The 27,187-nt window shown below is 45.7% G+C and overlaps 1 protein-coding gene across 1 annotated transcript; it reads right to left on the bottom strand.

Annotated features, from left to right (window-relative positions):
- Positions 1-245: 245 nt before the first annotated feature.
- On the bottom strand, positions 246-26,704 carry KMT5C (lysine methyltransferase 5C). Its single transcript, XM_066631137.1, has 10 exons — positions 26,665-26,704; positions 16,207-16,385; positions 14,369-14,515; positions 14,010-14,175; positions 8,978-9,087; positions 8,648-8,811; positions 7,854-7,873; positions 6,744-6,880; positions 6,090-6,274; positions 246-5,138 (listed from the first exon to the last, which is right to left on the bottom strand). Exons 3-10 carry the CDS (start codon positions 14,476-14,478, stop codon positions 4,309-4,311), a joined length of 1,722 nt encoding a protein of 573 aa, XP_066487234.1. The 5' UTR covers positions 14,479-14,515; positions 16,207-16,385; positions 26,665-26,704; the 3' UTR covers positions 246-4,308.
- Between the last annotated feature and the right edge of the window lie 483 nt (positions 26,705-27,187).

Here is a 27,187-nt window from a genome sequence, read left to right as displayed (position 1 = left end):
AAGGGATATTTTGATGTGCCCCCCCCCCACGAGGTAGCTGAAGTGTAAAACCCATCTTAAGAGATGGGGAAACAGAGGCACAGAAAGGTGAAAACTGAGCCCCTGCCCATCCTTCAAACAGAGAGCATACGTGTTCTGGCTGGCAACATCCACCCCCCTCCCCCAAAACTTTCACACAAAGCCCTTGGATCACCTCACACCCTTCCTCTCCCACCCCCGCCCCACAGCAACAGTACTACCTAAAGGTTGTGCACTAGCCCCCTACTATCAACAAACATGGAACAGCCACAAACCGACAAGAGAAGCACGCAGGAAAGAGAGCATGGGCAGCGTTTTGTGCGCAGCAGGGGCCCAGAGCAGGTGAAGAAAAGAGCAGGTCACTTTCTGGCACTGCAGTTTGTACTGCGCACAATCATCAATATACTCAGGTGAAAGTGCACAGACTTGTAATATAACCTTCACTAAAAGTTCAACCAAAAAGATAAAAAAAAAAAGATTCCTCATGAAACATCATCTCATACAATAGTGAAAAACTGGGCAGAGGAGCCTATTAGAACTTTACTGGCAGGGAGTCACAGAATGAAAGCACAGTCCTATGCATGTTCACTCAGGAGTCGAATTTTGTTCTGTGCAGCTTATCCTCAGGCACCGTTCCCTTTAAGCTGCACAACCAAGCAACTCAAAATCCACCAAAGCCAAGTACTGAAGAGCATGGAGCTTGGTTTTAGACATCTTCATCGTGCATTTGGAAATACCGAGGAGCTGCCAACAACAAGTGAAGGGGTCTGCTCTATGCAAGCCCCTTAGAGGGAATATTGCTCCCAGGTAAGTATATTTAAGACTGTACTGTGAGTCACCTGCAAGTCACTGCATAAGGAAACAAAGATATATAATTGACAAATAGCATCTATGATCATCTAAAACAGGGCTGTGCAAACCCTGGCCTGTAGGCAGGATCTGGGCTTTGGAAAAAGCCCTCCCTCCCCATGAGCACTGCTTACTGTTCTGCCACAGCGCTGCTTTCTACTCTATCACTGCACAGGGACACTCTGGGCAGTGGTATCTACCCAAACATCCTGCTGCACAGTCTGCTGAGAGACTGGGCAATAGATACGACTGCCCAAAGTGTCCCTGTGCAGCAATCAAGTTGAAAAATAAGCGGCATTGTGGTAGAATGGCAAGTGCCAGTTGGGATGGGCTTTTCCTAGACACAGCAGTCTCCAGTTTGGAGACTGGTGATCTAAGACAACAGACCAATATCAAACTGCTACAACAATTTTGAAGGAGAACAAAACAAATCAAGAGTGACTGAACTTATATAGTGAACTTGGGAGCAGCAAGAGCCATCCCATTTCAGCTGTTTGACAAGTTTTAAGAGCAACATGCCCACAAGTGGATGGGTAGCGCTTTTCCGTTTTCTCTTCTATACACAGTCAAAATTGAATGGAAAACAGGGATGCGCAGAGGCAATTGTGCTTATTCACATAAAGATGTGGGAAACACTAACAACCAACCAGCATAAGCGCGATAACGTTACACCTTGCCTCAGGTAAGGTCTACAAGTTATTGACCTTGTAAGGTACAAAATAACCTGCTCGCACTAACTAGTTTGTGTTCATTTCCCTCTTGACTTTATGGCAATGCGCACAGCAGCATCTATGAATGCTCCTTACAACATAGATATAGGCTTTCCTGAAGTGTCCCCCTCACACATATACCAAACGGTTCAGCTGGATTAGTAAACATGGCTTATTCAGACCTTTAGTAGGATAATATTCCATAGTGTGAATCTGTATGATTCCTATGAAGACTTCAACACAGGCCTGTGTTTCCCCAAAGCTACAGTCTTAGTGTAAAAAAGTCCTGCAGGAATTGCTGTGTAAGAATACGTCTTGCCTACATAGCTAAGTCCGCACATGGCCACTAGTGAATTTGAAGATTATTTCTGCATTATAAACACAATTTCATTTGTGAAACAACAAAGAACAACCTTGCTCTTTCCCTGCCCTAGCTGCAAATTCTGTCTTTGTACCTCTCCCAAACTATACCTATTTCAAAACACACAAATGGATTTCTCAGGAATTTGTACCTGAGCCTTAAGACCCATGACACAGAATTTCTGAACTATACTACATGTCCATTTCCAAGCTAAGAGCATGTCAAGCCAAATTCTTGAAGCAGATTTCTCCCCTTCATAGAACAAAGATATTGAAACATCATTGGAAGCATTTCTTAAAGACGTGAGAAACTTCAAATTATGTTTTAAACTCATCCAGTCAAGAATGCCTTAGTATAGTGGTTCTCAAACTCTCCAGGAATCTGAGAAGCACTACTGAGTCTTGACAGGGACAGGGACAGGGATGGAGGGGAATGTCCCAACAGTGCCATAGCGATCACAGTGCCGTGGACACCCAGGTGCATTTCAACATACCAGGGAGACTGTGCAGCCTCCCGGTGGGTCGTGGAGGCTCGCAGCCCCCTCTACAGGCTTCCTCTCCACTGTAGTGGGCTCCGATGTGCAGTTGAAATGCGTCTGGGTGCCCATGACACCATGATCGCTGCAGCGCCATCGGGACACCCAGTTATGGGTCACTCCCCTTAAGGGGAAAGTGACCCATTTAGGTTCCAATAGTGGGTTGTGACCCACCACTTTGAGAACCATTGCCTTAGTATGTTTGTAGCAAAGATATTGTTAGTCTGATCCTTTCCATGCTTACTTGGACGGAACTCTGACCAATTCTACAGGATTTTCTTTCAAGTGTTCAAAAGATTCCAGCCTTAGGCACTACAGTCTCCCCTCAGGTGAGCACTGGCCTTTTCCAAATGCTATACAGAGAAGTCTCTTCAAGACAGTACTGCAAAGAAAAGAAGGAGAAGAGCAGGCTGTCCGATGTCTCTTGGCCACGCAAATTCCCAACTTAACACCTCAAAGCCCTATACAAAATTACCACCTGAAAGATGAAGCATGCACTCACAGGAAAAAGAGGTTGGCTGCAATGACCTCCTCTACCCAGCAGCTGCTGGTCTCTGAGCCTCTAGATTCCTAAGCATCTCACAGAACCCCAGGAGGTGGTTTGAAGCACCATCTGCAGGACATCCCAAGAACTGCCAGGACCAGAGCAGTGGGAAAATACGCAGAAAATCCACGTCCTGCAAGGGGCTTCCAAATTGAACCTAGCCACTGCTGGATAGATAAAGCCATGTATCCTGTTCACTCAGAGAATTAAAGGCCCCTTATCACAATGACCCTGAGCGTAGCAGTCCCCATACATTTAATTGCTGGAAAAGTACAATTTTTTTTCATTCCTGACTGCATTGTGGAATAGTTGCATAAAATTATGTAACACATTGGAATTCTGAAAATTCAATCAAATTCAGCTGGTAAAAAGAGTAAGAATATAAACACCTGAATACCTTAATGAACTTAAGTGTCTTAAAATCCGCAATAAGTTAGTTAAAAAACCCCAGCAGGAAGAAGAGACAAGACAGACAGACAAACCTGGTTTTCAAAACTAGATGTCCTGTAACAGTAGGCACCCAAAGGGGGAAGGGAATAGAAAAAGACTTGAATTCCTAGTTAGCCTATTCGGTAAACTGCATCCCTTGGGCTAAAGGGCTTGGGTTGCATGCAAATATGCACTTCTGGTTGCTGGTTTCCTTACAATGGGTTAAATTAGGCTTCCCTGATTGGATGCAAGTTTCCCTCCCCCACAAATCACTTCACCCATGCCAGCCTCATAGTCTCAAGTAGCAGCAAACAGCAAAGCACCATGTGTATTTGTAGAAAGGTCCGTTCCTCAGAATGGTCCATTTCTAAACTGCTAGAAAAAACTGCTAGAGCATGGGAACACCTAGAGTCAGATGGTGGAAGGACTCCAAGGGAGAGCAAGCAGAGTTCAAGGAGAAGGTGAAAGGGAGAAGCAGTCCCAAGCATCCGTGCAGCCTGCTATATGGCTTAGGTTTCAGGGGTATGAAGCAAGGTTTGGCCAGGTGGTGGAGTGTGCTTTGAAAAAAGGAAGGGACAAGCGTTAGTGGAATGGAGACGGGAAGGAAAGAGACTGCATTAAAAATTCAGGACAACAGGGTACAGAACAGCCAGCAGAGATATAGCAAAGTGCCCCTTGTGGGCATCACACCAGTGCAGAAGAGATGACTTCTCACCCCATACACAAGTGGAGAGGGGGAACCAAGTCAGCAGAGGCTTTCAGGCCAATGCTAGTAGATGGGTTTTGTCCTGGCTTACCAAGGATCGATGCTCAGTAAGATTCTGGTGTCTTTCCAGCACCCGTTACCTGGAGACCAGTCAGATCAGGACAGCTCCTCACAGGAGCTGGAGGCCACCTCCAGATTGATGGCACCATGGCGGACCACCAGTCGAAGCCGCTTAGGTGGCATGAAAGGGGGGAAAGAAACCATGCGTTTGGGGGGATGCTGATCCTTCACCTCCTCCTTCTTCTTCAGCTTGTCAGGAGGAGGAGGGGGCTGCCAGCACTGCTTGCCAACCAAGAGTGGGGCCTCCAGGCGAACATGCGGATACTGAGAAAGTTTGGGGTCTGCAGTGGGCGGGAGCAGCTGTTTGGGCAGAGTCTGAGCTTGGCGGCGGGTCATGCTCCTTGTCCTGCAGACTAGCTGGCTGGAGAAGCAAGGGACTGAAGAACCTTGGGGCCCTTGGTCCCCTGCATGCAGCACCCCTGACTCTGAATTATGGGGCCCAGAGCTCTCAGCACGGTTTTTCACATTTGCTGCATGATACTCTTCAGCGCCCCGGCTAAGTTCCCAATTGCTGTTTTGTGGCTCTTCCTCCCTGGGCCCACACCCTCTCTCTCTGTGCAACCCTACCCTGGTCAGGGGCACTCTCCTGCCAAGATCCACGATCCAGTTGCGCTGTGGTGGCCAGCCCAGACTCACAGGCCTGTTGAGGGTTCTTCTGTAGAAATCATGTTGGCTACCCCTGTGGTGCAAAGAGCGCCTGGGATGCAATGCAGGGAACATGGAAGGAGGAAGGCGAGGCACGCACACCAGTGGCTGCTTACGTAGCTTACATCTATGTGCCCTGCAGGCCAAGCAGTTGTGCAGTGGAATGTACAGAGGCTTTAGCATCCTAAAGTATCGGCGGAGGGTGGATCTGCGTTTGGAACCTAGAAAAAGGAATGGGAGGTCAGTTCCCAGTACACTATTCCCTTTCTCCAAATTCAACCTCAGCCAGCACCTTATTTCTCCAGCTGTACTGCTTCCCTTCAGCTGACAAACACGTGTTCTTCTCCAGAGCCACAAATGATGATGCAGGCTTGCCACAGCTACAGCACTCCACCCTTGAAAGTCATCAGTAGTGCTTTCCCAATGAAGAAACAGTACAGTAGGGCTAGCTGGCTGCTTCTTCTAGTCCTATAAAGTCAAAAGCGTGGCAGCCAATTTTCAACCCAGAGGCATACAAAATTATGCATGGGATGGATAGAGTGGACACAAGGATGTTCTTTCCCATCTTGCACTACTCTAGAATCAGATGAGATCAACTAAAATTAAGTGTTGGGAGAGTTAGAACAGACAAAAAAATTTCTTTACCCACCATGTGATTACTCCTTGCAACAGGATGTGGAGATGGTGTCTGGCCTAAATGCCTTTAAAAAAAGGGTTTGGACAGACTTCTTGAAGTCCATCACAGGTTACAAGCTACGATGGGTATGTGCAACCTCCTGGTTTTAGAAGTAGGCTACCTCGGAATGCAAGACACAAGGGAGTGGCACCAAGATGCAGGTTTCTTGTTGCCTTAAATGCTCCCTGAGACAACTGGAAGGCTGCTGTGAGATACAGGAAGCTGGACTAGATGAGCCTTTGGCCTGATCTAACGGGACGCTTATGTTCAGAGAAAAAGAAAATCCACTGTTTACCAGGATAAAAATGGTGCTGGAATAGCTTTACGGTATTTGTTCTGAGTATGAAGGGAGTGCAGCAGTGGAGAAGAGCGTAAGGAAAAGGATATGGTCTGACTGTCACTACCTGCCCATTCATTTGCCAAGGCCCACCTATAACTTTCAGTAATGCAATCTACAAGTCAGGTCTCAGCACATCAGCCTTGCAAACACTCTCACCATGAATTCGTGCTCTTCTGCGCCGGGCCTTGTGTCCTGCCTTCACACTGCGCTGGGCTAATTTGCATGACTGCCCTTTCCACCGCTGCAGACGGCCAACTGTCTCTCTCAGCAGATATTTCTCTTCAATTGAGGTAGATTGTGAAGGGGCCTGATTCAGGAGACGAAAAGCTCCTTCCCCTTTCCTGCAAGATGGAGAATATAGCCCTGCTTTATTGCTTGAAAAGTTTATACACCACCTCTCTGCCTGACAATGAAAAGGGCAACAGGAGTGGGAAATTACAATGCAAGATGTTCCTGTTCCTAATACAGAGACGTTAGTGCTACTGCTCCAAATGCTACTCTTTAAAGGTTCCATTAAGGTCATTGTCCAAGGGAAAGAGAGAAAAATAGTCCTCCACCACCCCACCCTAACAGGCTGCTGTCTAGCAACAAGAGCCAGTAAGCTTTAGTTGTTTTCATGTGTAAGGGGCAGAGCTTGTCTTCACCAGGGTAGGTGGACAATCTGTGGCTCCCAGCACTAGCAGCAAGTGATGAAGTCACCAGGGAGAAACAATGTTGAATGTTCGCCACATAATCCTTCCAGAAAACCCAGGACTACTCCTCCTCTCTGGCTCCTACTCCTCAAGACCCCCACCTCCCCCAGACCTTCACCTTTCACAAGTGCAGCACTCGCACAGTTCATTGTCCTCCCCAAAGAAGCCGTCTCCATAGAAGCATGTGATCTCATCCTCTGGCTCGATGTCCCGCAGCACCTTGACACAGGCAGTGTTCCTGTCCATTGGGACAAACTGCAGCAAAGAGAAAAACAATGTAGTAGGAAGAGGGAGCAACAAGCAAGAAAGCCAGAAGCAGCAGGGTCCAGAATTCCATTCAAGCTCCCCTAAGAAAGGAGCATCTCGCACTCCCCCTCCCCTCCAGAAACCCCACGAGGCCCAATTTCCAGGCAGGAGATTTTATAACCCACAAAACTCAATTTGCTTATGCTAGAAAATTACACCTCTTGCCTCCTAAAGCCCATCTACCTGGATCCCCAGGACCAGCACACGAGGTGCTCAGTGAGGCTGTAAAATTTGCTTTCTTCTGGAGCCAACTATCTTTTGGAAATCAAGATCAGATTTCTAATCTCTGTGATGCTGAAGGAACATCTGGCAGTTTATGTCCAGTGAAGGAGTAGGTTGGGCAGGACTTCCAGGAGGAGGAGCTTCTGTAGCTCCCTGCTGTCTGCCACTCACTTCCCAGGCACTGCTCCAGTGTTGCTTCCTTCCTTTGACTATCAAAACCTCTGCCCAAACATTCTGAACTCTATACCTTAAGCCAGGGGTCTCCAAACATTTTGGCCAGAGGGCCACATCAAATATCTGGCGTGGTGTTGAAGGTCGAAAAAAATTTAAATATAAAATTTAAATAAATTAGAGATGGAATTTAGATGAGTGAATAAATAAATGAATGGGCTCATTCATTCAACCTCTCTGGCCCTCAGAACACTTTCCAAAAATAATCAGAGCACAGTTCTGGTCATGTTCAGCTGAGTGGGCCACAGGCTTTCAGGGGATAAGAGGTTGGTCACAGGCCGGAAAGAGGCTTGCTGTGGGCCACATCTGGACCCCAGGCCAGGGTTCGGAGACCCCTGTCTTAAGCCCACACACACTGCAGTTAGAACTGAGATTACGGAGCAAGTTTTCACAGCTAATCCTGAATCCAGAGCCTGAGAACTTCTAATGATGGGCACCACCTGCCCCAGCAATAAGCCAAGTGGCTTACCTTACAGTTTGGCCTGCAGTCTGAGACAGTCCACAGTCACAGCCAAATTGAAGACGGGAAAGCAATGGGAAGAGAAAGAGGAAGACATGAGTTTAATGTTGTCCCCAATATTCTCTCACAGGCTGGGAAACAGAAAATCTCCTAGTGCATTTTCCAATAACAAATCCTGCTGTCTCTCATGGTTTCTTGTCTTCTGCAGAGAACTGCGTGAGTCAGATGATCACTACAGCAATCACACAAGACTGGCCATATGAAACACACATCAAGGCACCACCACCATGCAAATGAGTTAAGAAACAGGTGATTTAAAATTCTTAATACTTTTTAAATGTTGTCTGGCCCTTATTGTGGGACTGAGCCAATGCACAATTTGCTGTGCAGACTTATCTCTGTTGCATCAAGGTGGCAGTCCAAGCCACACTTATCTGGGAGTAAGCCCCAGGTCCTTCAGTTTTCATAAGAGGGCAATTTCAAACAAACAAACTGTGCCTCTTCCATATGCAAGAACTGGCCTGGAGTCATCCTGCATACAGCCCACCTATCTTGATACACAATGCCCACCCTTGTTGCAATTCTAGTACTTGCCAGAAATATTCCACATGAAAAATATTCACTGCAAATTATTCAATGTATTGAAAAGCAATCTGTAAAACATATTACAAATTCATAGATCTTTCTTAGTGCAGGAAGTGAGTCCAGGTTGAACTGTAGGTGAGGCATGATGGGGATGACAGACCTTCTGCTATGGAAGGACTAAGCGCAAAAACCACAACCAACTGGAGGCCTTCACGTACCATGATTAATGAAGGCTGCAGGCCCCAGCCAGAGCTGAGTACACTGTTTCCGTGTGGAGTACATGATGCTGAAGTCATTTTCACCTGTCCGCAGGAGGCTCTCGTCTGGCTCTGTTAACTCTGCAATGTAGCCCTCCAAGAGCTCCAGCTTGTCATTCTTCTTCCTTGCAGGCAAAGTTAAAAGAAAGAGCTTCATAGATCAGCTGAGCACCTGCCATGCCAGAGGAGCATAGCTGGTGACGGAGGTGACTGAGACATTTATATCTGCTTATGTGGATTACACCGGGCTGGGAAGATAGATAGAGAGTATGCATACTACTATAAACTTACCAAGATTTTGTAGAGACCACCCGGGCACCATTAATTTCCAGGGAATAGCGACTACAAGGTTTAATGACAAAGCCACTTTCAGGAAGGAAAATGCGAAGGTAACGAAATATCTAAAGGGCAGAGAGATGAAAGAGCAGAATCTATCAGTCCTGGTTCCCAATTTCTCCTCCCAAATAGACAAGACTTAGTTGATCTGGCTCCCATTCTATATATCTCAGAATCTTTAATCCCCTCCCCCAGAGCTTCATTGCTTTAACAGAGGGGTGGCCGGCCTTTCAGCTTTAGGGCTCATGGAGCTTTAACAATTGTGTAGAAGAGGGAATTTCAGCATGTGCAGCCTGTCATCTCACAGATGATAAGCTGTACCTGCTTAAATTCCCTGCTCTACACAATTGTTAAAGATCCAGGGACCCTAAAAAGTTGAAAGGTTGGTCAGCCCTGCTCTAACAGAAACAGCTCGGTTCTAAGAACCAATAACAGCGGAAACGGTAAGAAAACACAACATGCGAGACTGTAGAACATGTTTACTACTTAAACGGTATGAAAACTAACTTGCGATTTCCATATTTTTTGGTGTGTGAGTGAACTTGTAAGCCTCTTAATGCTTCTCTTAAACTGAAGGTATTTTGATTCTAAAATACGAGTTTGGACTTAGCTGATAATTTTTCTGCAGTGAAACTAAGAGTATTTGTGAACAGGTTTCTCCTCCCCCTTGCTCCAAAGGCAGGGCTATCAATCTTCAGATTTCCCAACATATGGTGAGAAGTAGCCACGCCCCCCCGTTTCAGACATTTTTCAGTTGTCAGAATCAAGACCTTGTCTGTATGCTAACCTTAAGACACAAATGAGACAGGCACAAATGTAGACAGAAAAGAAACACATTCTCCCACCACTCCCACCCCAGTATACCACTCAACATGTCACACAAAGTACCCTGGGAGTTGGAAGTAACTCTCTAATAATTCCACCCTGCCAGAAGACAAGGAAAAATCTTCTTAGAAAGAAATATTGATAGAGAGTTCTAGAGAACACCTTCAGAACCTTATGCAGATCTTATATTGGATATCTGTGAAACATTAAGAGGCTTGATGAGGGAAGCCCTCTTAGAAACAAGACATCACAAAAACAGGACTGCTGTTTCCCTGAACATATGATCATGGATATAGCTGCCATCTATGACAAGAATATTGGGATACAAACCAGAATGTAAACCCTCTGGAGAAACACAAGGCCATTCTGTACCATTCCGACAGCCATCCATGGCTGTCGCAGAAACCACTGATTTTTACAAACATTTTGCAAAGACAGACACATTGCCTGGTAAATGCATCTGCTGAACTACTTATGACATACCAACAGCAAATCTAGAACTTCAACGAAATAACTGTCAACTCAGGATCTCCTGCTCCATGGTCAGTCTCAGCCATGCTGGATCCATATGATCCTTGGGTTAGAAATCTTCTGTAATAGGAAAAGCACATGCCAACTGTCTCAGATCTAAAAACCAGGTTTTTCTTGGTTAGAATGATGCCACCAGACTGGCAGGTCCACCTGATCATAGAGCACCAACCTTTTCTGCTCCCTTGCCTCCAACTCTGTCTCAATGATTGGCCAGCGACAAATAGACCCACCCATGAAAGACCAAGCTTGACAACCATGAATCAAATACTACACCTGCCAAGATTCTGCACTGCCCAGTCCAAGTCCTGGCAGCTAAACCTGTATGCACCAAAGCTGAAAATCCCTCCAATACATTCCATCACCAGGGAACAAAGCTTCTTCTCTGTGCAACTGAAAATCCAGTGGGTTTCTGCCATGAATGGTTATGTTGCGCTACTGTTATGGTTTTTGTGTGCTTTGGTTGTTACATTATCCAACTGGACTAGGATATAACAATCCCTTTATCTTGGTTGGAATCCCAGAAGAACCAGGCAAATTGCCCAGTGCTCCAAACAACTGATGCTATGATCAAATTTTTCCTGTATCCACTGCCTTAGGTCATCAACTCACCACAGAATGCTCCCCAATCTGAAAAGGCTGGCATCTATATTCACCTAGGTGGCTCCCACCATTCCAAGGATGTTCGACCCTCTTGCTGGGCTTCCCTCTCCATTTTCTTTGACAAGTGCATCCTAAGGCTACCAGTGTTTCCTGGTCTTATACCACCCTCACTGTTCTTTAGCACCATGGTCTGCAAGTGTTCTGTAGTCTTATGCTGGTGCTGCTGCCTAATACAACTGGCTGGAAAAGGCAGGTAAATCACCATCTTCTCACCACACTTTCAAGTCTTTTTTTCTAGCCACCTGCCTTGGAGAGATTGGCCTCTGCCACCTTTGATCTCCTTGCCACCGCCAACACCTCCTTGTCACCTTTAGGCCTCTTCTCCAGGGACTCTGTGGCCTTCTCCAACATTGAACTGTCCACTTGCAGACCCTGCACTTCCTGCCCTTTCTCCATCAGGGCTTTTGCAGTTTTTTTTTCCTTTGCTCCATTTCCCCCCTTCACCTGGCTAACACTAAAGAAAGGGATAGAGGAAAGGAAGAAACACTCAGAACACAATGAAGGACAACAGACTGAGCTCCATTCAAGTGCCTCTGTCCCAGAGCAAAACTGGACCAGAACTGGGGATGTGGCTACTTCTCAGGAATTCTGAAGAGTAACGGCCCTGTTTTTGGAGCAAATGGGAGAAGCGACTCATTCAGATATACTCTTCTCCATTGTAGGAGAATACGGGCACAATCCTAACCCCTTATGTCAGTGCTTTTCAGCATTGACAAGGGCAAAGCAGCTCTGAGGTAAGGGAACAATCATTCCCTTACTTTGAGAAGGACTCCATGAGCGCCACCCAACTGCAGGATTCAGCACATGCCCCATTGGCACCGCTATGCCAGTGCTGGAAAGCACTGACATAAGGGGTTAGGATTGCGCCCTATGTATTATATCACATTACCGCCACCAGAGAGAGGTAAAATTCCCTGCCCTTTTAGAATATTGGTGAGGAGCTGTGAGAGATAGATAAGATTCCACAGCAATCAGAGCCATGGAAGAGAAACTGGAGGGTAAAAGGACACAAAAAAGAATTTCATTTATAGTCCCTGGATTTACTATTAGTTATTAACACATGATAACAGCAATTCCCAAACTCTCTTGGAGTTCAGGAGCCGCAGTAAGTCTTTGCGGAGAGGAATGCAGAGATGCACTCCCCATGATTGCACCGCTGGCAGGGCAATTTTCCATCACAAAACCAGAATGGATTGCAATCTATTTTTACATTTTCTGAGGCCTGGGGAGCCCTGCAAAGCCTTCCATGGAGGGCTGCTGCTGCTGGTGAGTAACACAAAGCCTCTGTTGTCCCTGGCAGTGTTGCGATCCTAGGGATCAAGTCACTGCATTTCCCCCACCCCACTTCTTAAAGAAGCAAAGACAGAGCTCCTCAGGCTGGGGTGTCACAACGCCCCAGTTTGAGAACTTCTGCATCATAGAGATCTGTGATTAGCAGAACAACAAGGTTTTTGTTTTTTTTTAAACCCGTCCTTTATCTGGGGTTAAGCACTACATGAGTGGGCCTAAAAGAGCTATGGGCTCATGCTCCCTCTCACTTGCAAGAGAAGGAGAGTGAATAAGAATAAACTCATTAAAAATAAGTTTATTATTACTTTATTATAATATAAGTTTATTATTACAATAACTATAAGTTTATAGTTTAATAACTATAATATTATTATTACAACAAATATAAGTTTATAATTACAATAACTTACTATAAGCTTATTATAACTCAATAAAAATAAACTCATAATAAGAATATAACAAGAATAATATATTATTCTCATTATAATATAATATTATTATATTAAGAATAAAATAAGAATATAAGAATAACAATAAACTCAGTAAGAATAAACTCATTATACACAAACTCAGAGAACTGCAGTTCATTAACTAAAGTGAACAATCAGGATCTCCTATGAACATCTGGAGCTCCTTTTACTGCTCAAACTGTTGGCCCACCCAGTTTAATATCATTTACTACTAACTGTAGCTATCTGGAGTCTTTTCCTACCGGAGCTGCCCTCAGAGACAGAACCCAGGTCCTTCTGGTATTCTCCAAAGCAGGTGCTCTGTCATATCAAACCAGAAGCAAACTGCTTTTCTAACCCAGTTTGTTGTAACCAGTTACAATGCACCCTCACTTTACAATGCTAATCCATTCTGGAGAAACCATTGTATTGTGAAAATAATGTAATCGAACCCATTAATGCACTTTTTTGTAATTTGTCCCAAGACCTTGGAAGTTGAAGTTTCTGCCAAAGAACTATGCTATTTACCTGTCTAAAAGGCTATTTAAAAAGTGTCTGCTGTGCTCTTTTGGACCATAGTCATGTTGCAATTATAAAACACAAGTTGCAATACCATATCCTTTCCTCAATAGACACTGCCACAATGTTAAACACACTGCAATTGGCTGGGATACTACCAAATGTTCGCATTCACATCACTAATTGGCTTAACTATCACCCACACAGTCCTGCTGGTGGCAATTATGAGCCCATTGTAAAGTGAATAACTTACTATATAGTGAACTTTGCTGTACTAGGGAGAGTCCATTGTACTGTGATGCAAATGCAAAGTGAGAGTCCACTGCATACATTTCATTGGCTTGGTATTGATTTGCTGTTGTGCTATAAGTGCCTTGAACCTTCCCAGCAGGTCAAGAAATTTGGGATACAACAGATGTTTTAAAAATAATAAACTATTGTTAAACTTTAGTTTCAAATTCACTCACACATCAAAACTGTAGTTTGTTTCAAAGTGAAAGCAAGAGTTTTCACTCTCCCACTCTTATGCAAAAATAAAAATAAAATGGAGAGGGAGCATGCAACCCTGTATCACATCAGAATTGGACAAATGGCTGTTTATCTCTCTTGTATGTGTCTGAAACAGAGTTACTCCCTGAACCTCTTTTTCAGGTCTTGACATCTTCCCTACCCACCCTCCCTCCCCTGAAGAAGCCAAGATATAAGAGTTGTACATGAGTCTTAAAGGCAGCCTCCTGCTGACGGCTCCGGTTAGCAAAATACTGGCAGGCCCACCCGCCCTGCATCAAGGCCTGGTATGCTGCATCTAGGTCCTTACGCTTCCGGAAGGCCTCCACTGCCTCCCTCAAATGATGTTTTCTTCTGATGGCTGGGAGCGGGCTGCAGGGATGAAAGGAAAAAGAAAAAAAAAGAGGCAAGTCCTTCCCTGAAGCACACAGCTCTCCAAAATACTCTCATGCCTGGACCTCCAGGCTAAGTCCAATAATAGCCTCTCCCCCCCCCCCAATTTTTTTTTACTTTGTCTAGTGTTACAACCCAACTTTTCTGAATCAATGGAATCTTCCTCTCTCACCTTACGTTCATCTTATGGGTCTTAAAGCCGAGGTAGGAATCCAGCACCAGTGTAGTAGCCAGATCATCATTTTCACACAGCTCCTTTGCTGTCACCCGAGTGGAACCCATCTTCTTTCCAGAACCATGCTGTTCTCAGCCCTGCTGCCTGGAGGGAGAGGAGGAATAGACAGAATACATATGAAGCTGGAGATTAAACTATAGTCCTAAACAAAGCATAAAGAATGTTTGAGTAGTATAGAAACAGGTTTTCCACACATCACAACTACTGTCTCCAAATTGGACTAGGAACATAGTCAGGTGTCTTGGCTCCCACCACACTGATTGCAAGTGTACACACACTTAATACTTTAATTTAAAATGTTTCAATACTCCACAATGCATGTGCGTGCACAAACACACACGCTCCTTTCCTGGCATCTACAGCAATCATAACTGCAAAAGGACAAGCTGTGACCATGTTTTTACAGTTATAGCAAATCTCTAAATTACCCAATCTAACAAAATCCTGTTGAACAAAAAACATGCCTTTTATTAAAGACAGATTTTTGCTTAAAAATTAGGTTTCTATCCACATACTTTTAGTGTGACAAAGTTTAAGCTACACAGTTAAGGTTAGAGCATACACTCACATACAAACATTTGTTATAACCCACCACACTGGGAAATCCATGTCTTCTCTAAAGTGAGTCACATTGTATTCATTGTCTTTCCCCCCAGGAAACTGTGTACAGGATTACAGCTTCAGATTTATACGAAAGAGTTTCTATAAAGTCAGGCAGCCCAATCCTGAGCTTCCCGGCGCCCCAATGAATAGCGGTGACAAAATGGCAACCAGTGTATCCCACAGACACTGGGAAGCAGCCAGAGGTCTCTTCAGTGGAAGGAGACTTTCATCCCCTTCCCCCAAGGAAAGCCCCAAGCCCCACAATTGGGCTTCTCACATTCCTGCCAGCTATTTTGCAGCTTGAGACGAAGAATAGGATCTGGCGAAGCAGGTATCTGCCATTCCAACCCCTCCTGGGTCGATTCCTCCGCCTGCCCCCAAACGCCTCCCCCCCCGAAAGCCTGCACTGCCACCCGAAGCACTTCCTTGCTCCAGGCAGCATCCTTGCAGTGCTGGCCCCAGCGCCAACTGGCACTGGCCCGGCACAGATACTCCGTACTCTGAGGGTGCTGCAAAAGTGCTTTATGGCATGTTTACTACACCCAACACAGTGTTAGGGTCAGATAGGATTGGGCCTTTAGTCACCTCAAGAAATATCAGCAGCATACAACTTTTTAAGAGAGTTGTATGTATGCAATGCATGCATACATTTTTAAGAGTGAAGCCTACAGGTCAAAGACCATTGCATGCCCCTGGTTGACATAAATCTTACCTTGCTAAGAAAGGAAAGCCCCAGCTGGTCTCAGCGGGCATAGTAAAATGCATACCCCAACAGGGGCACATCAGTATTGGCTACATCATCTTGCTAGTCACTTGCTATTCATGAGGCAAGAATTTCCTGCAGGGTATGAAGAAGTTAAACAATAGGAAACTCCTGTTTTTTACCTTCTCCAGACCATGGCACAAGAGATACAGTGAAGGGATGCACATTGCTGGGCATCCTCTTTGTCAGGTGACCAGGGGCCACCTGCTTCCCAAGACAGAGTACAGCCAGGCTGGTTAGAACTAGACCAAAACAAGCAGGCATGGAAACAAATTTTTGGGCAACAACTTCAGTGTTTTAAGTGTCAGTTTGGCACAGAACATGTTGCTTAAAATACCTAGAGACAAGTAGCAAGCATTTATGTTTCCAGGCATGTAGGATTTTTCTAACCATGAAAGCAGATACTCACAGCTGTAACACAGGCATATTTTTTTTTCCTGACAACTGCTTACAGAGGAAGAAGTGAACATGTGAGCTTCTTAGTCACTCTCAGTTGTACATCACAGCCTCCAGGACTTGGCTCAGAAAGGGACCCAAGGTCATCTCATCCACGGTCCACCACATGTTGCTCCAGACAACAGACACGACCTACATTTAGAAATACACTATAATCACTTCACTGATATGCTCACTGTTACACTCTCTCCTTCTGAAGAAGTGGTTCCCAGGTAAGCCATAGACAAGCAAACCTAACCAACTCAGGGAAGGAACTGGGACTGATTGGTACTAATTATTTCTTTAACTCAGGGGTCTCTAAACTTTTCGGCCAAAGGGCTGCATCAAACATCTGGCACAGTGTCAAGGACCAGAAAAAAAATTAAATATAAAATTTAAATAAATACATTAGAGATGGAACTTAGATGAATGAATAAATGGGCCCAAATTTATGCAGTCAAAAGCACACACTTAAACGGACCCCCATTCCCTCATCCCACAAGCACAACTCTGCTTGTGTTTGGCCAACTGGGGTTCTCCCAGGGGTTCAGAGGCTGGCTGCAGGCCGGATACAGCCTCGCTGCGGGCCGCTTCTAGTCACTGGGCCTGGGTTTGGAGACCCCTGCTCTAACTGATCGTTTTGCTCCACTGTTTTTTGCTTTTGAAGTCACACGACTGATGACACAATATCCTTTAGTGCTGTTTCACTACTGGTTATTCATCCTGGGTCAGTTGACACTTATTGTAGCCAATGGGAGTAGCAAATTCTAGCAATCAGAAGATGCAATTCAACAAAATTGACATCTCCTATGGTGCTGTTTCAGACAGAAATCAGCTTTTCAGGGACAAATCCCCCATCTAAACACAGATTTCAGTCTAAGTCTCCAGAAAACTATACATTCCATACCACATTGCCCTGTAAAACTAGACTTCCACATTGTTGCTTGGAAGGAAGCACATCTAAGAGGGCCTAATTTTATCTTCAACATTCATGGTAACATCTGGACAGGCATTGCATGAGAAACATTTAAACCAGAAACCTTCCTGCTTGAAACAAGGCAATTACTCACAAGTAAGCCTTCTCAAGGTTACTGGTCCAGTCAATCTCATTGAAGAGGGCAGAGTGGTTTTTCCTGCCCCCCCCCCAAATAGATTAGAACAAAAGATTGCACATTGCCAAGATCCGCTTGAAGAGTTTGAGGTTGTAATGTTGCAAACAGCCAGCAGGTGTTCCAGAAATAACAAAGCCTATTATTTGACATGAGAGTCCAAGACACTTACTCACAAGTAATTCTTGTACCTCTCCCTGACATGCAAATCACAGCACAGAAACTAACTGCAGCATAGAGGGGTGGGTTTTCCTTCCTTGTTAAAACAATTTTGGAAGGAAGATCAGATACAGAACAGTTTTTGTTTCCCAGGAAAAAGAGAATATAGGTAGGGATTCCACCCCCCACCCCCATTATGTTCCTTGCTTTATCTTGTCCTTTTCAGAGTGGCTGGATATGCAAGTCCCATCTACCCCGGTGGGACAGCCTCAGCCTGGGAAGGCAACTCATCTGAGAGAAGGAAAACTTGATCCCAACCCTCCACTGCCTTGTGGCTACATCCAGTTATGGAAAAGGCTTCAGGAGTCAACCTCGAGGCAAAATTCGGAGCCGGAGTCCCTGAGGCAGTTCATGGCTGAACATAGTCACGTTCTGGCAACTCCTGCGACGCCGCTGGAACCAGCTGTATTGGCTTCTGCCTTTCCATTGGACCATTTCAGCGACGTGGAGAGGGGGGATTTACTGCATGGGTAACAGCCTATCCTCCATACCTACTTTACCCAGGCTTCGCGCACTGGAGAGGACACTCTGTTCCAGAACCACCAATCAGAGCGTGACACCAAGTCTTCCGAGACTGAAGGATGCCAACAACAGGGTATGCAACAGAAGTCTATTTACATGCAAATTCCAATCCCATCACACCAGAGTTGAATAATTATCTTGCTTTTATTTTAAGGAAAGTCATAACCTGCTGCCAGGGATTCATCCTTTCTATCCCACATCACAGCCACTGACACAGCAAGATGCTTCAGACTAGTAGTTTCAAAGCATTTTTAACCAAATCAAAGAGTCCAGATTTGCCAGGTTACTCTTATCGCAAAAGGGTATTCACTCATTCCACTGCATCTTACTCCTATACAACATTCAACGTTCCCACAGAATATAGTCAATATCCCTTACTGCAGACTCCAAAGCTCTAAAGCAGGGGTGTCAAACTTGTTTCATACCGAGGGCCAAATGGTATTTATGATACCTGCTGAGGACCGGAAGTGATGTCGTTAAGGCAGGAAGTGATGTCATTAAACAACTCAAAACCAAAAATTAGCACTTTTTCTCAATTAGGAATTCATTAACTTCAAATGCCAGAAGAGAAAACATGCAAATCTTTATCATATTTCAAGATATGGGAAAGCCCAATTTTCATGAGGGCTGCCCTTTTAGCAGTAACACCTCAGCATTGCTCACCAGCTGAAAGCCTGAGGGCCGGATAAAAAGCTTCCACGGGCCACATCCGGCCCCCGGGGCCTTATGTTTAACACCCCTGCTCTAAGGTGTCTCTGGTTTATGAATATTTGATCTGTCAGCCCAAGGAGAGAAGATCCAAAAGCACAACACCTAACCTAGACTACAGAGAAAATCTACAAAAATCAAAAGCCAAAGCTGAAAAATGAAGGATTAGTTTTTGCCTTGGAAACCTGAACATAAGCAATTGCATGGCAAAGAAGACCCAGATACACAAACTCCTGGTCTTACACTGCATGAAGATTCTTATGTTCTGAAGAGGTTTTCTCCAAATGCATATCAAGGAGAGGTCACATCCTGTTCCACTAGAGCAGGGGTGCTCAAACTTTCAACTTCAGGGATGCTGGACCTTTAACAAGTGTATAGAAGAGAGAATTTCAGCAGGTGCAGCTTGTCATCTGTGGGATGACAAGTTGCACCTGCTGCAATTCTCTCTTCTATACACTTGTTAAAGGTCCAGCATCCCTAAAGTTGAAAGTTTGAGCACCCCTGCACTAGAGATACACACAACTATTTTAGCCACAATGAATGGGTCACAATAATAGCCTTTAATTACAAATTAACTTCAAATACTGGATTGTTCTAAAACCAATTTTTTCATCTTAGACCTTAACTAGTGAAGGAGTCCAAACAATTACAGAAAATCTGACATCTCAGTGTCAGGTCTATGTTCTGGATAAGGCAGAAACACAGCCAACAAGGTGGTTCAGGAACAGGTGCAGATTGCTGGAGTCAGCAGGATCAGCAAACACCTGTGACTGCCTCACCCTGGGTGTGGCTTAGCCTACACTGATTGGCCACTCCAACTACTTAATGTTTGGTCTGTTGAGCTTCCAGTGCAGCAGTAGGAGACTACTGAACTGCTGCCAGTAACTTGGGAGGCTGTGAGTATATACATGTTGATACTGATCATGGAATGAACTTTGACTGTGTATCTTGGAAAGCTGATTTGGATTTGTTGTTTATGGACTGACTGCTCATTGTGCTGACTAGGACTGTTTACTGATTACTCTACTTGTGATAACCCTTGCTCTGAAATATAACCACTGCATTCAAAGAACTCTGCTGGTGTATGCTGTTTTGTGTGCCTGCTCATCCAAGGTTCCATACAACTCTTTACCAGCCAAAGGGTTGCAGCTTTAACACTCAGAATGCTGCAAACCCTTCCAGGGCCATTTCCCCTCTCCTCCTGTAAGTGGAAGAGAGAGCAAGTGACCCAGGAGGGGATTGCAGCAGACACCTGAAAGCAATAACTCTTATTTTGCCAAAACCTGCCAAACATAAATGGTCAAAAACGGTTCCCTCTCTTCAACGTGTCAGCCCTCAGCTTACAAAGATGATAATATTCACCTTAGCATCATACCACATATATAAAACCACACAACCCAAGCAGAAGAGAACAAGAGTGTTATCTCCATTGTTACAGGCAGCTTGCCAACTCACAATGACAATGGTTGGCAACCTTCAGTCTCGAAAGACTATGGTATAAGCCTACAGAACCCAGTATTCCCAAGTGGTCTCCCATCCAAGTACTAGCCAGGCCTGACCCTGCTTAGCTTCCGAGATCAGATGTGTGCAGGGTAACAGTTGCTGCTACAATGACAGTATTGTCTCAGTTATAGTCAACAGTCAGCATTCTCTGTGCAAGCATAAGGTTTGCAACATTTCAGATAGTGGGAAAGAAGCAGGAAGAGAAATCTCAGTGCTCACTTCTTCCCGACGGAGGACATTAGAAGTCTATTGTTTGCAATTCTGTTCAAAGAGACTCTGAGGTGTCTGTCATATACGTTCAAAGGATCTACACCAGTCAGGCTCACAATAACAAAGCCCCTTCCACCAAGGAGGATACGGACACATCCATTTTCCACATCTTTCAGCTTCAATCTGTTAATGTGACACCAAGGGTCAAAGCAGACATGACTGGGGCACAGACATGACTCAGGCATGTGTAACACATGTCTAAACAAGCCTCTTAACCACCAATCACAAAGTGAATTCTCATGCCAGCACTCACCTAGCCAGGCCAGTGACTGCTATTGGGCTAACTCTACAATCAAATGAAAAGTGTGTTTATATGTGGCAGGGCAAGTACAGCGCATAGTAGGAAGTGGTTTACCTTTATATAATTCCAGTCTGAGTGAGAACAATTTGTTGAGGGTAGAAATATGGGGAGGAAAACTCTTTGTATTACTCCTTGTAGGAATGAGGCTGATAAGGAAGGATTTCTATAATATTTGTAGGCTGCCCTTCAAAAGAAAATTGTGGAAGAAAAAAAGGGGAATCATGGGCAAAGGTTGACAATGGGCAAGGAGTCTCTTTGAGGGGCAAGTTGGGTGCATGTGTCAGAAGATTATGGTTGAGGTTTAAAAATAGGGGAGGAAAAAGTATTTACAATATTTCTAGTCCACTCTTCACAAGTAGCTATTGGAAGATGAGAAAGACAGTGAAGGAGAGGCAGCTGCCTGAATGAATGCTAAGCAGGAGCACTCCTGGTTGAATTCTAAATGTGAGACTGAAGCTGACAAAGCTGTTGTGAGAGGACAGAGCCAGGTGGAATTGCTGTTGTGACCTCATTGTGAGAGGGCAATGAACTCAAAAAGGATGCCCCAGGAATGCAGAGGAGTGTGGATAGTAAGCTTCCAAGAAAAAATGATTAACACTGGCCAAGCTGAAGCTTGGCAAACCTGATGCTGCTGCCGGTAGATTGGAAAGCATACCTAGATACGATGACCACGCCATGAAGGATTCCATCTGGCAGTGAAGGGCTCTACAAGCTGCCCATAGTACAATTATTGTAAAAAAAATCATTTGAAATAAAAATGAGTTTAGTACAGCCTGCCTATGTGAACCACCTTGAGTCTGTAAGTGAGAAAGGCAGTATACAAATGCATTAACCCAGTGTTTCTCAAACTGTGGGTCAGGATCCACTAGGTGGGTCATGAGCCAATTTCAAGGGGGTCCCCATTCATTTCAATATTTTATTCTTAATAACATTAGACATATGTCTAATATGTGACTTACGTGACTGCATTTGGGGAAATATTACACATCTGTAGTTTTAACAGGCTACTACGTATATCCTTTAAACAATGATAGTCAATGGGACTTACTCCTGGGTCAGCGTGGGTAGGATTGCACCTAGGCTTGTTAAAAATTTTCCTGCTTGATTATGTCACTTAACATAAGAACTTAAGAACAGCCCCACTGGATCAGGCCATAGGCCCATCTAGTCCAGCTTCCTGTATCTCACAGCGGCCCACCAAATGCCCCAGGGAGCACACCAGATAACAAGAGACCTCATCCTGGTGCCCTCCCTTGCATCTGGCATTCTGACATAACCCATTTCTAAAATCAGGAGGTTGCGCATACACATCATGACTTGTACCCATGGATTTTTCCTCCAGAAACTTGTCCAATCCCCTTTTAAAGGCATCTAGGCTAGACGCCAGCACCACATCCTGTGGCAAGGAGTTCCACAGACCAACCACATGCTGAGTAAAGAAATATTTTCTTTTGTCTGTCCTAACCTGCCCAACACTCAATTTTAGTGGATGTCCCCTGGTTCTGGTGTTATGTGAGAGTGTAAAGAGCATCTCCTTATCCACTCTGTCCATCCCCTGCATAATTTTGTATGTCTCAATCATGTCCCCCCTCAAGCGTCTCTTTTCTAGGCTGAAGAGGCCCAAACGCCGTAGCCTTTCCTCATAAGGAAGGTGCCCCAGCCCCGTAATCAGCTTAGTCGCTCTCTTTTGTACCTTTTCCATTTCCACTATGTCTTTTTTGAGATGCAGCGATCAGAACTGGACACAATACTCCAGGTGTGGCCTTACCATAGATTTGTACAACGGCATTATAATATTAGCCGTTTTGTTCTCAATACCCTTCCTAATGATCCCAAGCATAGAATTGGCCTTTTTCACTGCCGCCGCACATTGGGTCGACACTTTCATCGACCTGTCTACCACCACCCCAAGATCTCTCTCCTGATCTGTCACAGACAGCTCAGAACCCATCAGCCTATATCTAAAGTTTTGATTTTTTGCCCCAATGTGCATGACTTTACACTTACTGACATTGAAGTGCATCTGCCATTTTGCTGCCCATTCTGCCAGTCTGGAGAGATCCTTCTGGAGCTCCTCACAATCACTTCTGGTCTTCACCACTCAGAAAAGTTTGGTGTCCCAGGACAGATCCTTGGGGCACACCGCTTTTCACCTCTCTCCATTGTGAAAATTTCCCATTGACACCCACTCTCTGCTTCCTGGCCTCCAACCAGTTCTCAATCCAGGAGAGGACCTGTCCCTGACTGTGGAGTATTTTCAGTAGCCTTTGGTGAGGGACCGTGTCGAACGCCTTCTGAAAGTCCAGATATATAATGTCCACGGGTTCTCCCACATCCACATGCCTGTTGACCTTTTCAAAGAATTCTATAAGGTTCGTGAGGCAAGACTTACCCTTACAGAAGCCATGCTGATTCTCCCTCAGCAAGGCCTGTTTGTCTATGTGTTTTGCGATCCTATCTTTGATGAGGCATTCCACCATCTTACCCGGTATAGATGTTAGGCTGACCGGCCTATAGTTTCCCGGGTCCCCCCTCTTTCCCTTTTTAAAGATAGGCGTGGCATTTGCTATCTTCCAATCTTCTGGCACCGTGGCCATTTTGAGGGACAAGTTGCATACCTTAGTCAAGAGATCTGCAACTTCATTCTTCAATTCCTTAATAACTCTTGGGTGCATGCCATCAGGGCCCGGTGACTTACTGATCTTTAATTTATCAATGAGGTCTGAAACATCTTCTCTTTTAACCTCTATCTGACTTAACTCCTCGGTTAGGAGGGGCCGTTCGGGCAGCGGTATCTGCCCGAGGTCTTCTGCTGTGAAGACAGATGCAAAGAACTCATTTAATTTCTCTGCCATTTCTAAGTCTCCTTTTATCTCCCCTTTCCCTCCCTCACCATCCAGAGGGCCAACCGCTTCTCTGGCAGGTTTCCTGCTTCTAACATATTTGAAGAAGCTTTTATTATTCCCCTTAATGTTGCTGGCCGTGCGTTCCTCATAGTCTCGCTTGGCCTCCCATATCACCTTCTTACATTTCTTTTGCCACAGTTTATGTTCCTTTTTATTCTCCTCATTAGGGCAAGACTTCCATTTACGGAAGGAAGCTTCCTTGCCCTTCACCAGCCTCTCTAACTTGGCTGGTTAGCCATGCGGGCACCCTCCTGGATTTAGTGGAACCCTTCTTTCTTTGCGGTATACACCTCTGCTGGGCCTCTATTACTGTTGTTTTAAGCAGCCTCCATGCACTCTGGAGAGATTGGACTCTTTTTACCCTCCCTTTCAACCTCCTTCTAACCAGCCTCCTCATTTGAGGGAAGTCTGCCCGTCGGAAGTCAAGGGTTTTTGTTAGAGATTTGCCTGGGATTCTTCCCCCAACGTGCATGTCAAAATGGATCGCAGCATGATCACTGTTCCCCAATGGCTCAGTAACATTTACATCTCTAACCAGGTCCTGTGTACCGCACAATATTAAATCCAGAGTCACCTGTCCTCTGGTGGGCTCCGTGACTAGCTGCTCTAAGCCACAGTCATTTAGCACGTCAAGAAATCCGGTCTCCTTATCTTGACCAGAACACAAATTGACCCAGTCAAAATGAGGATAATTGAAGTCCCCCATGATTACAACCCTGTCCCTCCTTGTCACCTCGCTGATCTGTTTCCTCATTTCAAGGTCCCCATCCGATTTCTGGTCTGGAGGATGATAGCACGCCCCCAGTATTACATTGCTGCACAAGCCTGGTAATTTAACCCACAGAGATTCTACGGTGGAGTCGGACCCACCTTCAATCTCTACTTTGCTGGATTCTATCCCTTCCTTAACATAAACGGCCACCCCACTTCCAACACACCCCTGCCTGTCCCTCCTGTAGAGTTTATAGCCCGGGATTGCGGTATCCCACTGATTCTCCGCATTCCACCAGGTTTCCATTATGCCCACTATGTCAATGTTTTCCCTTGTCACCAGACATTCCAGTTCTCCCACCTTTGCTTGTAGACTTCGGGCATTCACATAAAAGCATTTGTACATGGAATGCCCCAGGATGGGCTGCTTATTCGCTCCTTTGTCCCCACATCCTCTCATTGTGCCAAACTGTCTATCACATCCCATCACACTACCTCCAGACATGACATCACTTCCAGTGGGTCCTGACAGATTCTCATTCTAAAAAGTGGGTCCCAGTGCTAAATGTGTGAGAACCAGTGTATTAACCTATTTCTGCCCAGCCCACAGGTATACACATTTGATCCTTGTTGTATATATGCAATGTTGGGCAGAAATGGCTTAATTAATCAATCTTCTTGGTGTTGGGGTACCAGAACAGAGGCTACAATCCTAAGCACACTTACCTAGGAGTAAGTCCCACTGACTATAGTGGGACTGACTTCTGAGTAGACATACATAGGCTTGGACTATGTGGCAGGCAGAAGACAAAAGGAGAAGAAATGCAGAAATGAAGAATGGGGAGGGGGGGTCTGCTTGATATTGTGAAGAGAAACCAAGGCCCATATCCTAACCAACTTTCCCACTGACTGCCAATGGGGAATGTGCTGCATCCTGCAGTTGGGTGGCAGTCACAGAGGCCTCCTCCAGCTAAGGGGGGAATGTTTGTGCTGGAAAGTCAGGATTGCACGCCAGATGCAGAGACCAGATGTTCTCTTTTCCCAGGACATGTCTTCTTTTTTTAGCCTCCTGTCCTGGAAAAGAACTTCAGTGTCCTCTTTTTCCCTATGAACGGCCCCTGCAGGTAGTGCATTACCTTCTTGTAATTAATAAATTATATGTAATAAATTATGTTATATAACTGTTAACTGGGAAAGTGGCACTTTTTCAAGTGGGTGCTCCTTTTCTATTTAGCAGAAGGAGAGTAAGTGGCCCTCTTCATCCAGCACAGCGTCTTTTCTAGTGGCTGTCTGAGGGTGTTCTTTTGCATTTTTGTAAACTGTGAGCCCTTTTGGGACAGGGAGCCATTTTACTTATTTGATTTTTATCTGTAAACTGCTCTGTGAACTTTCCATTGAAAAGTGGTATAAAATATTATTAATAATATGTAACAGTATTAAATAATGAAAAATATAGCACTTAAATTAACCACCTGAAGTCAATATACATGAGTGTTTCTTGCTTTTATTTTGTCATGTCCTACACTTTTCTTGGGTGTCCTATATTTTGGGGTGCCTGGTCCCCCTTTGTGGTTATCACATATGGTTACCCTGCCTGTGTTTGTCACTCTTTCCCTTAGCCTAGCCTACCTCGCAGGGTTGCAGTGAGGAAGAATGGTACCTGGCCACCCTGCCTGTGCCCCTCACTCTTTCTCTCAGGCTAGCCTACCTCACAGGGCTACGGTGAGGATGAATGGCACATGGCCACCCTGCCTGCATCAGTCACTCTTTCAGGCTGGCCTACCTCGCAGGGGTGTGGTGAGGATGAATGGCACTTGGCCACCCTGCCTGTGCCAGTCACTCTTTCTCTCAGGCTAGCCTACCTCGCAGGGCTGTGGTGAGGATGAATGGCACCTGGGAGTCAAGGGGGGCCAATGTCAGGGGAACTAGGTGCCTGCATGAAGAGCCTGCAGGGGCCGAGGGGGGGGGCCTGGTGGGAGGCTCTAACGGTCGAGGCTGACTGGCGGGGGAGGGGCAGGGGGTGGCGGTTGGGATTTGGCGGTTGGCGTGCGGGGGGAGGGGTGCCTGGGGGAGGAGGGCGGGAGTGCCAGAGTGGGGCTGGTTGAGGGGAGGCAAGGCCGACACAGCGGCCCCCTCCGCCCTCAGGGAGCACCACCAGACTCTGTCTCCTCTCAGTCACTCACCTGCCAGCCGGCTCCAACGCCCCGGCTTCTTACTCTCCGCTCTTGCTGAGCCCGCCTCGCCCCCTACGCCCGCCCTCCCCTCGGCTCCATTGGGCCCTGCCAAAGCCTGTCACTTCCCGGAGACCTGCCACTGGCCCAACCGGACGTCAATCAAAGCGCCGTCCCGCCCTCGTCCCGTTGGGCCTCCATTGTGCCCCTCATGCGAAGGTTTCCCTCCCCAAGCCTTCCCCTCCCACGCCTTCAGAATTTGATTGGCCCGGAGGAAGACTTCACTCAAGATCAGTCCCGGGCCGTGACTGGGTCGACGAAGTGCCTTCTTGTTAACGATCCTTCCCGCCGTGGAAAATAGAGGCATTTTATTCGACAAACCGGCTGCCTGATAATATTACTCCCGCCCCCAAATGTCGATTGAGGACGCGACCTGATTCTTCAGATTCTGATTGGACGAAATTTACGCCTATCAAGTTTCGTACGTTCTTTCTTCGGTCGCGCTCTTTCGGGATCAGGTCTGCCCCGCCCACTT

This window comes from Tiliqua scincoides, chromosome 5 (genome assembly GCF_035046505.1).
Source record: "Tiliqua scincoides isolate rTilSci1 chromosome 5, rTilSci1.hap2, whole genome shotgun sequence".
NCBI lineage: Eukaryota > Metazoa > Chordata > Lepidosauria > Squamata > Scincidae > Tiliqua > Tiliqua scincoides.
The sequence above is the reverse complement of the archived record's forward strand: the minus strand, read 5'-3'. Positions and strand labels throughout refer to the sequence as shown.